Genomic DNA, 14,874 nt, shown 5'->3' on the forward strand with positions numbered 1-14,874 from the left:
CCTCAAAAGATCATATTGTTTCCAAGTAACTTAACCATGTAACAGAGAAAAGAAATCAAGAATATCTATAGAAATTTAAAAAAAAATCAGTACCTAAAATTCAATGTCCAATCAAAATTAAACCATGTTAACAGTATCAGACAAGGGAGATCTTGGAGCAAAGAATATTACCAGAGATTAACAGGATCATAATGATAAAGTGGTCAACACATCAAGTGGACATAAAATAGGAAATATTTATTATTCACCTAATAAAAAGATATCAAAATATGTGAAGCAAAATCTGACAGAACTGCAGAGAAGTAAATCCAATTTAATATTCAGAGATGTCAACAATCCTCTTAAAATAATTGCTAGAACCAAAACACAACCACAGAATGTCAATAAAGATAGAAAAAACTTACATAACATTATCAACCATTTTTACCTAATCAACACTTATAGAACCCCTTAATCAAACAAGAGTAGAGTATACATTTCAAGTGAACATGTAACTCATACCAAGATAGCCCATATTCTGGGCCACAAAGCAAATCTCAATAAATGTAAATAATTCAAGTCTTAATGTACTCTGACCACAATGGAATTATTGCAGAAATTACCAGAAAGATAAGCAAAATCCCCAAATATTTAGAAATTAAATAGCATACATTTAAAAAGAGCCATGTGTCAAGAAGAATTTTTTTAACTGGAAAACATCCTAAACTCAACTAAAATGAAACCACATCGGCCAGGCGTGGTGGCTCACGCCTGTAATCTCAGCACTTTGGGAGGCTGAAGCAGGCAGATCACGAGATCAGGAGATCGAGACCATCCTGGCTAACACGGTGAAACCTCGTCTCTACTAAAAATACAAAAAATTAGCCGGGCATGGTGGCGGGCACCTGTAGTCCCAGGTACTCAGGAGGCTGAGGCAGGAGAATGGCATGAACCTGGGAGGAGGAGCTTGCAGTGAGCTGAGATTGCGCCACTGCACTCCAACCTGGACAACAGAGCAAGACACAGTCTCAAAAAAAAAATGAAACCGCATCAAGCTTGATGGGAGGTAATTAAAGCAGTTCTCAGATAGATTTTTAACATTAACATTTCCCCCCCCCCATATTAGGGGGAAAAACCCCAAAGGTTTGAAATGAAGGACCTCAGCTTCCATGTTAAAAAGTAGCAAAAGAAATGAAATCCAATAAAAGCGGAAGGCATTAGTAAAAGTCAAAATGGAAAAAAAATCCCAAAATATCAGAAAACAGAAAATTCAATAATACCAAGTACTTTAAGATCAATAAAATTGTAAAACTGATAAATCTCTACCCAAACCAATCAAGGTTAAAAGAGAAATATAGACATTACCAGTATCAGGAATAGAAGAGGTTGCACCACTACAAATTCTACAAGTATGAAAATAATATTTTGAAAAATTTGAGTACTTAAATGAAACAGAAAAACTCCTTGAAAGACACAAACCATCAAACTCACTCTAGAGATAGATGGATGGATGCAGTGACAAACAAATGGACAGACAGACAGATGTATATATAACTAGTATAGCCCTCCATCTACCATGGAAATCAAACTTGTAGTTAGATGCTGTCCTACAAAACACACTTCAGGCCCAGAGAGACAGACAGACAACACACACACATAGACAGATGTACATATAACTTGTACAGCCCTCTATCTACCACAGAAATCAAACTTATAGTTAGAAACTTTACTACAAAACAAACCCCAGGCCCAGACAGCTTCCTTGGTGAATTCTACCAAACATTTAAGGAAGAAATAATACCAATTATTCACAAACTCTTCCAGAGAGTTGAAGAGCAGGAATGCTTCCCAACTTACTCTATAAAGCTGGCATTATACTGATATCAAAGCCAAACCTGGGCAAGATATAAAATTAGAAAGAAAAAAAGCAAGCAAGAAAGAAAGAAAATTAGAGACAAATATCACTCATGAACATTGGTGCAAAACTTGTTACAAAAAAACAAAAAACAAAATAGCAAATCAAATTCAACAATATACTAAATGACTAATACATCATGACCAAATGGGAATTATTCCAGAAATGCAAGGTTGGCTTAACATTTAAAAATTTCAGTCAATGTAATTCACATTAAACAACTAAAACAGAAAAAGAAAGAAAACATATAGGATTATGGCCACCAGAGTCCAAGAAAACGCCCCACAAATCCCTATTTTCACCTTTGTGTAGGTCTCTTCCACTTTTAACCAGGATTAGCTAGGGTTACTTATGAAATATAGCAGAAATGATGGCTCATCACTTTCAGTTTAAGGTAATGACAGATACTGTGGCTTTGTTCTTGTGTGAGTTCTCTCCTGGATCACTTGCTTTGGAACTATTTCTCTACAATGGAACACTCTTAGCAAAGTACAAATGAAAAGAAATGATCTATGAAACACAGACCACCACCATGAGCCTTAATTTCAGAATTTAAGAAGCCAAAAACATTAGAATACATATTAAATTACTCTGTAGAATTCTAGGAAATACAAACAAATCTACAGTGACAACAGATCAATAGTTGCCTGGGGATGGCTGAAGGAAAGGGAGAAAATATAAAAGGAATCAGGAAACTTTTGGTTTGAGAAGTGCCAACATGTATCAAAACTTATCAAATGGTACACTATAAATATGTGCAGTTTATTGCAAAAATGTTTAGACTGACTTCTGGACAGTAACCTTAGCCATAAGAGACACAGGTATGGGAATATTTCTGTAAACCCTCATAATGGAGCCAGAGTAATGGAAACACACGTGGATGTACCTTTGGAAGGGTCATATTCCCTATAGTTTGCTGCAGTTTTCTCATTGCTTTATTAATCTGGGTCTCTGCACCAACTATGATTCCTACCTGGGCCTTCTGGAGGACAGCCAGTGTCAACTGCCTACTGAAAAATAAGACTTCAGAGATCTTGACATGTCCCATGAGTTCAAATTCTCCTCAAAAAGCCTTGGGAATATGAAGTATCTTCTGGGAACAAGGGACCTAATTCATGTTGCTCCCAGACACACTAGAGATTATCACAACAAATGCCCATTGCTTAGGGTGACCTCAATTACACAAAAAATCTTAACATATAGACCAAAAGATTAGGCCTACAAAGACTGGCATTCTTTCCTAGGAGAGCTGAAGCAGTCAAGAAGTTAGCTTGACACTAGAATAAGAGCTAGTCTTTGCCATCCTATCACTTCAGAGATAGATAGTTGGAGCTCTCACAAAAGCTGTTCATCCCTTCATACTGGCTTAGCTCAATTCTGTTCTCAACCCAACCCACAAAGCGAACAGAATCCCCAAGATTTAAGATAGTCTAAAAATTAAGGCATTTGTTGCAAAACCAGAACATGAGGCAGCCAATTTCAGGTCAGGTGTCTTGGAGGCTAGAAAAATTCATCCCAAGTGCCACGTGAGATCAACTATATCCATGAAGGGAAACCTCTGCCAGTGGTCAGCAGAACAAAGCTCCCATCTTTCTGGCTAAAACTGGGTCATGCTCATGCTTAAACCAGTAGTGGGGCAGAAAAAAAGTGAGAATCCTTGATGGCCTCAGGCTACTGATGATTCCCTCCAGGGAAGGGAATAGTACAGAGGTCTGTCTTTTGAAACACATTGGGGTTACTTTTGCACAATGCAGACTCTTCCAGCACAAAGACAGATGGCTTCTAACAGAGGCACTGCCTTGAGGAAATTCCAGCAAGAGTCTAGAAAATTCAGCATAGCTCCAGAAGGCTTCTCATATAGCTGGCACTCAGAAGAACCTCCCCAGGATGAGTATTTGAGTGTATAAAGTTCTACTTCTGGCTGTTGGCTACACATAAAGGCTACACTTGGAGCATGTCTCTGGTGTCAGTTATTATGTTGAACAAGGAAACGGAATTATCTATCTCCCATCCTAAGGCCTTTCTCCAGTGTGAATTTTCCAGTGGCGGATGAGGGAAGCCCTCTGCCTGAAGGCCTTCCCACATTCACTGCACTTATATGGCCTTTCTCCAGTGTGAATTCTATGATGCTGAACAAGTACATGTTTGTGGCTAAAGGCTTTTCCACATTCACTGCACACATAAGGCTTTTCACCATTATGAACTCTTTGATGTGCAATAAGGTCAGAGCTTTGGCTAAAGAACTTCCCACATGCGATGCACTCATAAGGCCTTGCTCCAGTATGAACACTCCAATGTTTAATGAGTCTGTATTTGTGACCAAAGTATTTTCCACATTCACTGCACTCATATGGCCTTTCTCCAGTATGGATACTCTCATGCTGAACAAGTGTAGATTTGTGACTATAGGCTTTCCCACATTCACTGCACTTGTAAGGCCTTGCTCCAGTGTGTACTCTTTGATGTACAATAAGGTTAGAGCTATGATTAAAAACTTTCCCACATATGCCACACTCATAAGGCATTTCTCCAGTGTGGATTCTCTGGTGCTGAGCAAGTATGGGTTTGCGGCTAAAGGTTTTCCCACATTCACCACACTCATAAGGCCTTTCTCCAGTGTGGACTCTCTGGTGTTGAACGAGTGAGTCTTTGCGGCTGAAGGTTTTCCCACATTCGCTGCATTTGTAATGCCTTTTTCCACAGTGAGAGACCTCCTCACACTTGGTGCTGCTGTGTGGCTTCCGCTCATTGTGAGGGGCATGGTGCTGGAAAATGCTTGAGCTGGCTAGGAAGTCCTTACAAGCCTCCCCTGTCACAAAAGACATCTCCGATGACTGCACAGCACAGTTGTTCAGAAGAAAGGCCCTGCTCTTATCCCTTCTAACGGGTTTCTCTCCACTGTGCTGCTTCTGGTGCTGGTGAAGGTTTGCACTGAACCAGAACTGTTTCCCACACAACACACACATGTATGGTTTCTGCCCTGGGTGTGTTTCCTGGTGCTCAGCCAAGTGCAAAATGTCTTTTAAGACCAGGCCACATGTACCACAGGGGTAAGCCTTCTGAGTAGAAGGATCTCCCTTGGGAATCCTGATCTGTGACATTCCTATAGAAAAGCTCTGCTCAAAAGGTATCTCTTCATCCTCCATTCCATGCCAACAACCTGAAAGCAGAGAAATGCTGGTGAAGTACAAATTGACACAGGTGGAAGAGGGGAAGCCTCACTACAAATATGTGTCTAACACAACTAAGACCAAGGTCATAGAACTGTTGTTAGGACAAGGGTCCAAACTCAAGTTCAGCAAATGTGTACTATACAGTAGTTGGCATCTAAATGTCACAGAATGGAGAAGGCCTCAACTGGGAGAGGACAAAGATGTGGGGTACAGCACAAAAAAGAGGCAGGTCTCAAATAAATTCACAATCAGATTTTCTTAGCTGCTGGGGACAGGTGAGAGTTGTGCAGAAGGTTATGGTCCATACCAAAGAAAATCAAATTGCTACTCAGTAGTTGGTGTTTAAGGACTATTTGGGCTACACATCTCATGAAACACTAAGTACAGGCCAATGCTGGCAGGCACTGTAGAACAAGCCATGGAGAGGAACAGGTGAGACATGAAGGCAGAGGTATGGAACATCCAGAGGCCAAAGGCCAGAGTATGAAAGGCCAGTGTATAAATGAGAAAGTAGATAAAAATGAAGTATGGCCCAGTGGCCTTAGCACTAATACAACTGCAGGCACAAAGAGGCTATGGAATGATATGAACCCAGCCGTGACATCACACCTTTCCCCAGCTCCCACTCACCAGGGCCACTCCCACCTGGAGTCTCTGTGGCAACAGCTAGGATCATGTCCACCCAGTCAGGTACCCAGGGCTCACTACCCATCACCAATGAGGCACCTATGTGGGACATGAAAGATGTATGTCCTAAGGGAAAGATAGAACAGCACTGGTCTGGGTAACCCAAATAGAAAACTAAATATTATTAAAATAATCTCAGAGTAGGGTCTTGCAGGAGTAGTGCAGTGGTCCTAGCAAGTAGCGACCATAATGGTCCCTACAATTCCTGGCATAGGCAGGACACAGGAAATGTCAGCTAAAGGAAGAGTGCAGAATCCCAGGCACAGAGGTGTCATGAATATAGACAGAGGAATTCAGACAGGGAAAGGACAAGATGGATATGACCCACTGGACTGACAATACAATGCATAACTCCTGAATCCATCCCTGCAAGGCTCTGAGACAGCAAGCGCTGGGAATGCTCAGAAGGACAAAGTAGGAGTGCAAACAGCCCAAGCCCAGCACTCACAGAACCTACTCCAGGAACTAAGAAATGAGACAGTGTCCACGGCTCTGATGTAGGAAGGACAAAGATGCCCTGAAAAAAACGGGAAGGGCAGGGCCCAGTCCAAGTTACTGGGGTGGATGTGACGGCCTTACCCAGAGAGGCCATAAGTGCAAAGTTCTCCAGCATCACATCACGGTACAGGAGCCTCTGAGCCTCATCAAGGAGCACCCACTCCTCCTGGGAGAAGTACACGAACACGTCCTCAAAGTTCACCTGCCCCTGCCACAATCGGGAGAGCCAAGTCCATGAGCAGCATCTCTCCCAAGAACCCCCATCCGTTCCCCCACACATCTCCCTCCTGTGTACCCTCCTAACTCCTCAACTCAGGAAATATCAGGACCAGGTGTCATTGGTGTCTTCTCTCTCCTCATGGTCCCAATGATCACTGTGTCTACCCATATCAACCACAGGCAGGTGAAGAAGTTGTCACCCTCTAAGCTCTGTGCTTAGCATACAGGGCCTCACCCTTCTGTAAGCGAATTCCTCTGGGGGTCACTAACATCATGCTTACCAGAAAACCAAAGATGGGCTTGCCTTTCTCCTTTAAGCCCAGAGGTCATCAGTCTACACTTCTTTCCATATGTACATCACTCTTTGGATCACAGTTATCTCACAACTCTGGCTCTCCACCATCACTTTCCTGGCTCACTAAATGCACTACCACTGTGAAATGAATATTCTCTTTTAACTCCCAATCTACATAATCATCTTTAAGCCATTTCAGGATGATTCCTGCCCCCTTGCTCTTGGTTCCCACCAGACATGACAGAGACCTGCAATTTCTTGAAAACTCCCATCTCAGTCTCACCTCTAAGTATTTTGCACAGGCTGGTTCCTGTACCTGGAACAACCTTCCAACCTTATTCCAATGGTTGGCAGAAATGGAAACCCCTTCATAAAACCCCTGGCCCGGAGTCAGGACCTTGGGCTTGGGGCTTCTCCAGAGTCCTCAGACCCAAGAGATCGGAGAGTAGCAGGAGAGTGTTCTATATAACACCACAATGCTGGAGAGCATGTTGGGTGGGGGTGGGATCAGTGAGAGCATGGACATTCTCCCCTCACCTGTATAGGGTCCACAATTACTTCTGAGTTCATGGGAACCTGTGGGGAAGAGGGAGACTATGAGAGTCAAGCAATCTTGAAGGAACCCCAAAGGCTCAACCCCATCCCATATTCCTACCCTGTTACAATGTGCCTGGGAGCTGAATGTCTACCCTCTGTGCCTCCATCTTCAAGGATGCCTCTTAACTGTGTTACCTCGGAACAGTGCTCATTATCCGCCCCCATGGCCAACAAGAGACTGCCCTCCATGAGCAGTCTGTGGAATACTTTTTAAACCCTCGGATTCTGGCTCTCCTCTGTTCAGAACCTTCCATGGCTCCCATCACCCTCAGAATAGAGACCCAGCTGCTCAGGATGATATTCCAGGTGCAATCACTTATAAAGCACTCTGATCCTTTCAGACACTAATGGCCCAGTTTTCCCAAATGCTCCAACTGTGAACCATCTCTGAGCCTTTGCATACACTGGTCTCTCTGCCTGGAACGTCCTTCAACTCGTGCTGTCAAAATGGGTCCCAAGCACGAGCGCCCCCACTGTTCTAGATACAGGGGCCTGAGCTGCAGTAACCAGAGGAGCCGTTCATTCGAAGCTTTAGGATTCAGAGATGCGGGTCAGCGCGCAGACTCGCAGACGCAGCACCCACCTGTGCTGGGCCCATCGGCTCAGCCGCCGCCATCAGGCCTGTGGACTACGGAAGGGTGGCGACAAGTGCAGGAACCTGGGATCAGCCGTCCAGGGCCCAGCCCAGCGGCTAGGTCACTCGGGCAGCGCCACTGTCGAGCCTCAGGCCCACCTCTCTTCAGGGAAGAAGACACTCTCTCACGTTTTCCCTTTTCTGTCACCTCAGGTCTGACATTGCGTTCTGGAGACTAAACCGGCGGATTAATGGAAAAGCAAACAAAATGTCCACCCGCAGATGGTAGAGGAAGTCCCGCCCTGACGTTGTCCTCACCAACGGAAACGCCTATTTCCTGGGCTTTCATTGGCCCAGAGCCGCCAAGTTTCCTGGGTAATGTAGTTCCCACGGCACCAACACTCGTAAGCGGCGTCTCGCGTCACCTCCAGGTAAAAAGCCCAGAAAAGACCGCCAGGGGCGCCTGGAAATGGTGTCCCTCGTCTTCAAGGCCCAGACGGAGCTTAGCTTCCTCTTGAAGGAGCCACATCTGTATTTCTGGTGAACGTCGTGTTTGACATCAAAGGAATGTTTAGAGACATGATTTCAGGCTTCCTTACGCAGAGAATGCTCATCAAAAAATAAAATGGACACACCATACACTAACGTCACTCAGATTTCTATAGCTGGAAGTTAACAAATATTGTTTTCAAATGCGTGTAACCTGATGCTCCAGAGTTAGTTTGGCGAGCCTCAGCATTTTCTGTCAGGCACAAGAAAGAAAAGACTCCAGACACCACCACGATGTGGAACATGGAGTGGGGATGTTTGGTGGCCTTGAAGTAAGTGAATAACGCTTCTGTCTCTGGTTACCTCAGAAAATATTTCTCCTGCTTATACAGCAGTGATTGTGTGAAACCCAACAAGTAATACTCTTGTTCAAGATAGTATTTCATACTCCATATACAGAGATGTATTCAATATTTTAAGTGTTTTACAAGTGTCTGAAAAGACAGAATTCATCAAATGTCGTATGGTAACGAAAAGGGCAACATGAACACTTTCTATAAAGAAGAAATAACCACCAAACTAGATTTCTATACACAACAAAATGTCTTTTATGGAAGTGTGATATAAAACTATTTGAAACCAAAAATGATAAATGTAATGGAAATACATTTACACAGAAAATAATGTTTAAAATAATACTCAAGGCCAAAGAAAGTTGATCCCAGGTGAAAAGTCTGCAATGAGAGAAGAAATGAAGATGAAAAGAAGTGCATCTTTTGATTAAAATAACAGCTTATTGCAGTGTAAAACATCAGTAGATCTAACTTATTGAGTTAGAATCTACTTATTTATTACAGTGTAAAACATAAGTAGATCTACTTATTGAGTAGATCTACTTATTGTGTAACCTCAACTACATATAAATTGAAAGGAGGCTAGTTGCTCAAAGTTTTAAATCTTTTATATTTCCAAGTGGAAAGTAAATGTACTTACAATTCTGTATGGCACGCTAATGTGTTAAACGTTTGTAATTTTTAGCCTAAATATAATGAATACAGTCAGCATATATACTTTTCAAACTAGAAGAGAAAATGTTTGGAATACAAATAAATAATCAATAGAAAGGTAAAATAATAGTAAAATAAGTGGAACAAGTGAGGCAAAGAAAAGCACAATGTAGGATATATTTAAACTGTCAACCTAAATAACAGAGATTCTTCAAAGATGTTGAGTTCATTCAGGAATGCACAGGGAATTTGCAAATCCAGGACATGCAGGCTATAGGGACTATAGGCATATCCAGAGAGCCAGAGAGCTTGAAACAAAGAGAAGCTTTCAAAGGCACAAGGGAAAAGTATACATAATTTGTTTTGAGATAAAAAGAACATTGGTCACAGATGTTTATGGCAGAGGTTAACACCAGTTCATTAGTGGAGACAATTTGTCAGGCAAGTGTTCTACTACATCTAGAGCTGTCCTTGTAACTCCTGTAGCAAGCTGCGGTTTGAGAAGTTCTTGTCAAAAGTTCTTTTAACGGGAATATGTGCATTAAGAGCCCTCAGAGACGGTAATAGCTCTTATCTTAAGCGTGTGTGTTTGAGTGCCCTCTTTTCTCAGCCTCCTGGCTTTATTTATTTGTTTATTTATTTTACACAAGTTACTCATTTTGACTTTGACAACTTTTGCAAAACCTAAATGACTATGCAATAAATACTCAAATAAGCAGTTAGCAATTTTTGATGGACCAAAACACCCTTCACGAGGTATTCTCTTTTCTTCAGTGAATTTCCACAGAATTTGAATTGTGATTGAAAGCACAACTAACATTCCCAGACTCCCTACTCTGTCAGTAAGAAAAGAATCATGTTGTAGTTAGGAACGTCCAGAATCTGCTTTAGAGAAACCAAGACCTATGCTTGAAGGTTACCAGGGCCTTGACTCACCCACCTGGGCTGAGATGTCATCAGGGAACGGCATATCATCAACATCTTCTGGTTCGTCATACAGGGGTGGGATAAGGATGACAATAATTTACATTTAATAATGTCCATATCCTAGACATTGTATCAGACCTTTTATAAACACTATGCACTTTTGCCCTGTAAAGTGGATTTGTCACCTAGATTAATATGAGGAAACTGAGGCTTCATGGGTCTATAATTTGTTTTCAGTTGTGGCTGTTAAGTGGCATAGTTGGGAATGGAGTCCAAGGAGCCATGACTAACTACTGCCCAGCATGGCCTCCTACCCTAGGTCATCTATCTGGGTAGGTTCAGAGCCCTTTCTGTGTTAGACAAACAAGGCTATGAAAAATTCAATGTCCCAGGCAGCTAACATGAGGACAAGAATGTGTCTTGCCTTTTCTTCACCACAGAAACATGAACCTTCAGCTTCATTTATTCCCTAAACTTGGGTTCCTTGGATGCCAATCAAAAATCAAAACAGGAAAAGTCCTGCTGGCCCACAAATACAGAGGGTTTGACAGGTGAAATGTTATTGCCTGAGCCTCACCGTATCATCCCAACCACCCACATATCCTGTTACCTCTGCCTCCTAATATGTCTCAGGTCATCTTCTTCTCAACACCTCCAATTTCATGCCCTTGGGCCAACCTGCCAACATTCCTGAACTACACAATGCCTTCTGCCTTGTATCCTACATCAGTTTTTTCTCTACTTCAGTTCATTCTCCACGTATCATGCAGAAGATGACTTCAGCACAAATCAGGTTCTATTTGGGAGAATCAGAAGCATGTTGGTGGCTAGAGGGGCAAGGGCTTCCCTCCAAACTTTAGTGTTATAACATGGTTTAGGGTTATAACATGTCCTGCATTTTCAGTGATCTCACCAGTAATTTCTATGTTGTCTTTTTTGTCAGGCTCATTGCTACTGTCCAGCCCCTAGGATTTCTTCCTCAGCAGAGGACTCCTGTAATGCCCCTGACTCAATCCACGTTCTCTTCCTCCTCTCTCCTTTACAGCAAGAACTAAAATCATTTCCTTGCAAACCTAGGCCAGTGAACAGGAGATTCACAACCATGTTATTGATTTGGTGCTGCCCTTCACATTTCATGGAACATGAAAGCTCAGTGAGGGTCTGAGTCCACTGCCCAGCAGAGAGAGCATAGCCATGTGCCATTTATGTGAGAGTGCAATCTTGGTACATTTAGAGTAACTGTTTAATCCAATATGCAGATGGATGGTGTTCAATTAGGAATTCTCAAAATTTTAAAAAAAAGAATTCTCAAATAAAAATCTCATATAATTCCTATTCCATTTAAAGCCAATGATTTTGTTTTCCTGTGCTTTGAAACTAGAATATCCTTGTTGTCTCAATCCCAAGACAGAAGCCAAGCTAAAAAACAAAAGGAGCAGGACTTCACAGAAGCCCTAAGGCTCAATGAAGGATGGGCCATTGCACATTGCACAGTCTTTTTAAAAAAACAATAATTGTACTGCTATCCACACATCCTTGTGAGTCATTTCTCATCAGACATATATTCTAAGCCATATGCAGTACATACAGCTCTAAATTCTAGTGATCATCCTGACAGAATTCTAATGAAGGAGGTGGATGAGCATTTACCAGATTCAAATGAATGCAAACTGAAAAATAGGCAAAACAATGTTAGATGACACAATGTAAGAAATCAGAAATGCCACAAATTAGACCTCCTTGGTGGGTGAATGACTTACAGCGGGGGTTACAGAAATGCTGGTATGGCTGGGCGCGGTGACTCACACCTGTAATCCCAGTACTTTGGGAGAGCTAGGCGGGCAGATCACAAGGTCAGGAGATCGAGACCATCCTGGGCAACATGGTGAAACCCCGTCTCTACTAAAAATACAAAAAATTAGCCTGGCATAGTGGTGCGTGCCTGTAGTCCCAGCTACTCGGGAGGCTGAGGCAGGGGAATCACTTGAACCCGGGAGGCGGAGGTTGCGGTGAGCTGAGATTGCGCCACTGCACTCCAGCCTGGTGACAGAGTGAGACTGTGTCTCAAAAAAGAAAAAAAACAGAAATGCTGGTATACTAACACTGTTCTTTTTTGATTGGTGCGCTGGTTTTAGAGATATGTTGACTTTGGGAATATTCATTGAGCTGTACAACTACATGTTAATTTTTGTGAATGTCATTTGTAAATTAAAATGTACCAAAAGTTCATGCTAACAAACCTGAAGTGCCTATTCAATATTGTTATGCAGGCTGGATGTGATGGCTCATGCCTGTAATCCCAGAACTTTGGAAGGCCTAGGCAGGTAGATGGCTTGAGCTCAGGAGTTCAAGACTAGCCTGGGCAACACGGCAAAACCTGTCTCCGCAAAAAAAAAAAAAAAAAAAAACTAGCCAGGTGTGGTGGCTTGCACCTGTGGTCCTAGCTACCTAGGAGGCTGAGGTGGGAGGATTCCTTGATCCTGGGAGGTGGAGGTTGTGGTGAGCTAAGATGGCACCACTGCACTCCAGCTTAGGCAAAAGAAGGAGACCCTATCTCAAATATATACGTGTGTGTGTGTGTGTGTGTGTGTCTATAATTCTCCAATGTAGAATAATATATATATTATTCTCCAATGTGGAATAATAATAATAATAATAATAATAATTCTTGGGCATTTACCCAATTGAAATAATAATTCTTGGGTATTTGCCGGATTGAAATGAAAAACTGTCTTTAACAAAAATTCTTCCAGTGATCTGGTAGAATTGTAAGAAAAAAAATTCTTTAATCCTAAGGCAAATATACAGTGGTTTTATTATTAATGTACAATTTCTGACAAACAAATTCTTAACAGATGAGGTGTATTAACTATGGTATATACAGACAATGGAATACTACCCAGCAGTATAAATAACGCATTGCTACACAAAACAAGGATGAATCACAAATGCATTACACTAAGTGAATGAGGCCAGACTGCAAAAGCTACATGCTGTTGGATTCCATGTACGTAACCCTGGAAATGTGTATGTTCCTAAAACTCCAAGAAGACAGAAATCACATCCGTGATCCTGGGGCCAGGAGTAGGAGAATGAATTAACCTCAAAGTGGCATGAGAGAGGAGGAGAGAGCTGCAAACTGACCACTGAGCACAATCATGTCCAGTTTCTCACATCACTGCTTTCCGCATGCCCTGGCCCAGCCATTGTGTCTTCCTTCCTGTTGCTGCAACTCACCAAGTTTTCTCCCACCACATCTCTTTGGCACTTACTCTACCTTTTACCTGAATATTTTAAACTTGGTTCTTTCATAGCTGCCTCCTTCTCATTTTTTTTTGGTGTCAACTCAATTATCACCTTCAAGAAAGCCACCCACATCCAACTCATCTGAATGGGCAGTGTCCTCAGCCTTCAGTTTAAACATTTCCAACTCTGTCCTCAATACAACTGCCATTCCCTCACATTCTCCCCTTCATATCCCCTATTATTTTCATCACTACTTAGAACAGCTTCTGGCATTTGTTATTTATGTTTGTCTGTTTTTTTACCATTCTAGGTTCAGTTTCCAGGTAGAATGTGGACTTGGCAAATTCTACAAAACCAGACCAATATTTTCAAGGCTTGACCTGGGAGGAGAGAATGGTGTATTTGGGTGGTATGAGCAGAGGAAAAAACTTTTTCTCAGTATTTTCAGTCATTTTCTGGTGAGTCAGTGTTCAGCAGAGCAAGGACATCCAGGTGAGTCTCAAAGATGTGGTATCTATGGAAGAGTAGATTATTGTAGTGGTTAGGAATAGCTGTACTCTTGAGTAGTTGGTGATCCTGGCTCCTTAGTTCCACTGGAGGTTCAGAAGAGTTTATAATCACCAAGCCAACATCTGCTGGGATGGTGTCTTTGAGCATAAGACTACATTTGGGCAATAACAGGACATAGGGCTGCTTACCTGTTGTAGCAGAACTGCTCTTCTGAAATATTAGTTTCCTTCCTCCTTGAGGAAATGGTTATATTTTCCCATCCTGTGGCATCATCTCCCTGCCTACTTTTCCTTATAAGGATAGTTCAGATGGGTTAATCTTGGCTCTCTAGCTGAGGCAACCAGACTTCAAGTGTCTGAGGACCAGGTAGCCATCTCCATGGAAGTCCAGAGTTTGCAGAGCTGCTGGGTGGTGACTCCTTCCATTAAGCTCTAACCTTGGGGAGGGCAGGAGATGTCATCAAAATTTGTTTAGTTGGTTCAGCCCTCAGCCTTCCCTCATTCCCTGCAGCTGCCCATGTGTTGAGGGTTGACTTGTGATTAGACCCTGAGGTGCATCTGCTTTTCATGCCATCTTGGGTGGGTTAGGCTTCCCAAACACAGAGGAATGTGCTTGCCAGCCCTGAAGGAGATATGGCCAAAGGTAGAGTCTTGGACTCAAACTTTGATGTTCCCACTCCTTATAGACATGTAAATATTCCTAAAGGTTGGAAATAAAAATAGATTCCAGAAGTTAGAGAGAAAACATATATACCCAGC

General features: G+C 42.3%; 1 protein-coding gene across 3 annotated transcripts; it reads right to left on the reverse strand.

The window, feature by feature from the left end:
- Nucleotides 1–216: 216 nt before the first annotated feature.
- On the reverse strand, nt 217–8,244 carry ZNF772 (zinc finger protein 772). 3 transcript variants are annotated; one of them, XM_054464549.2, is made up of 5 exons: nt 7,947–8,240; nt 7,304–7,342; nt 6,334–6,460; nt 5,698–5,793; nt 217–5,054 (listed from the first exon to the last, which is right to left on the reverse strand). In XM_054464549.2, exons 1-5 carry the CDS (start codon nt 7,977–7,979, stop codon nt 3,907–3,909), a joined length of 1,443 nt encoding a protein of 480 aa, XP_054320524.1. In that variant the 5' UTR covers nt 7,980–8,240; the 3' UTR covers nt 217–3,906. The 3 variants fall into 3 exon arrangements, with proteins under 3 accessions (XP_054320524.1, XP_054320526.1, XP_063514280.1); XM_054464551.2 differs by lacking the exon at nt 5,698–5,793 and having other exon boundaries at nt 7,947–8,244; XM_063658210.1 differs by lacking the exons at nt 7,304–7,342; nt 7,947–8,240 and adding an exon at nt 7,050–7,279.
- Between the last annotated feature and the right edge of the window lie 6,630 nt (nt 8,245–14,874).

This window comes from Pongo pygmaeus, chromosome 20, assembly GCF_028885625.2.
Source record: "Pongo pygmaeus isolate AG05252 chromosome 20, NHGRI_mPonPyg2-v2.0_pri, whole genome shotgun sequence".
NCBI classification, from domain to species: Eukaryota; Metazoa; Chordata; class Mammalia; order Primates; family Hominidae; genus Pongo; species Pongo pygmaeus.

What these genes read in the sequence shown, in the direction of transcription:
- ZNF772 (XM_054464549.2), bottom strand. Translation starts at nt 7,979, where the DNA reads ATGGCGGCGGCTGAGCCGATGGGCCCAGCACAG. An exon ending in AGCCGATGGGCCCAGCACAG is followed by an intron (nt 7,343 to 7,946) that starts GTGGGTGCTGCG and finishes TCTTCCCCACAG; the next exon opens with GTTCCCATGAACTCAGAAGT. An exon ending in TCCAGGTGGGAGTGGCCCTG is followed by an intron (nt 5,055 to 5,697) that starts GTGAGTGGGAGC and finishes CTCTGCTTTCAG; the next exon opens with GTTGTTGGCATGGAATGGAG.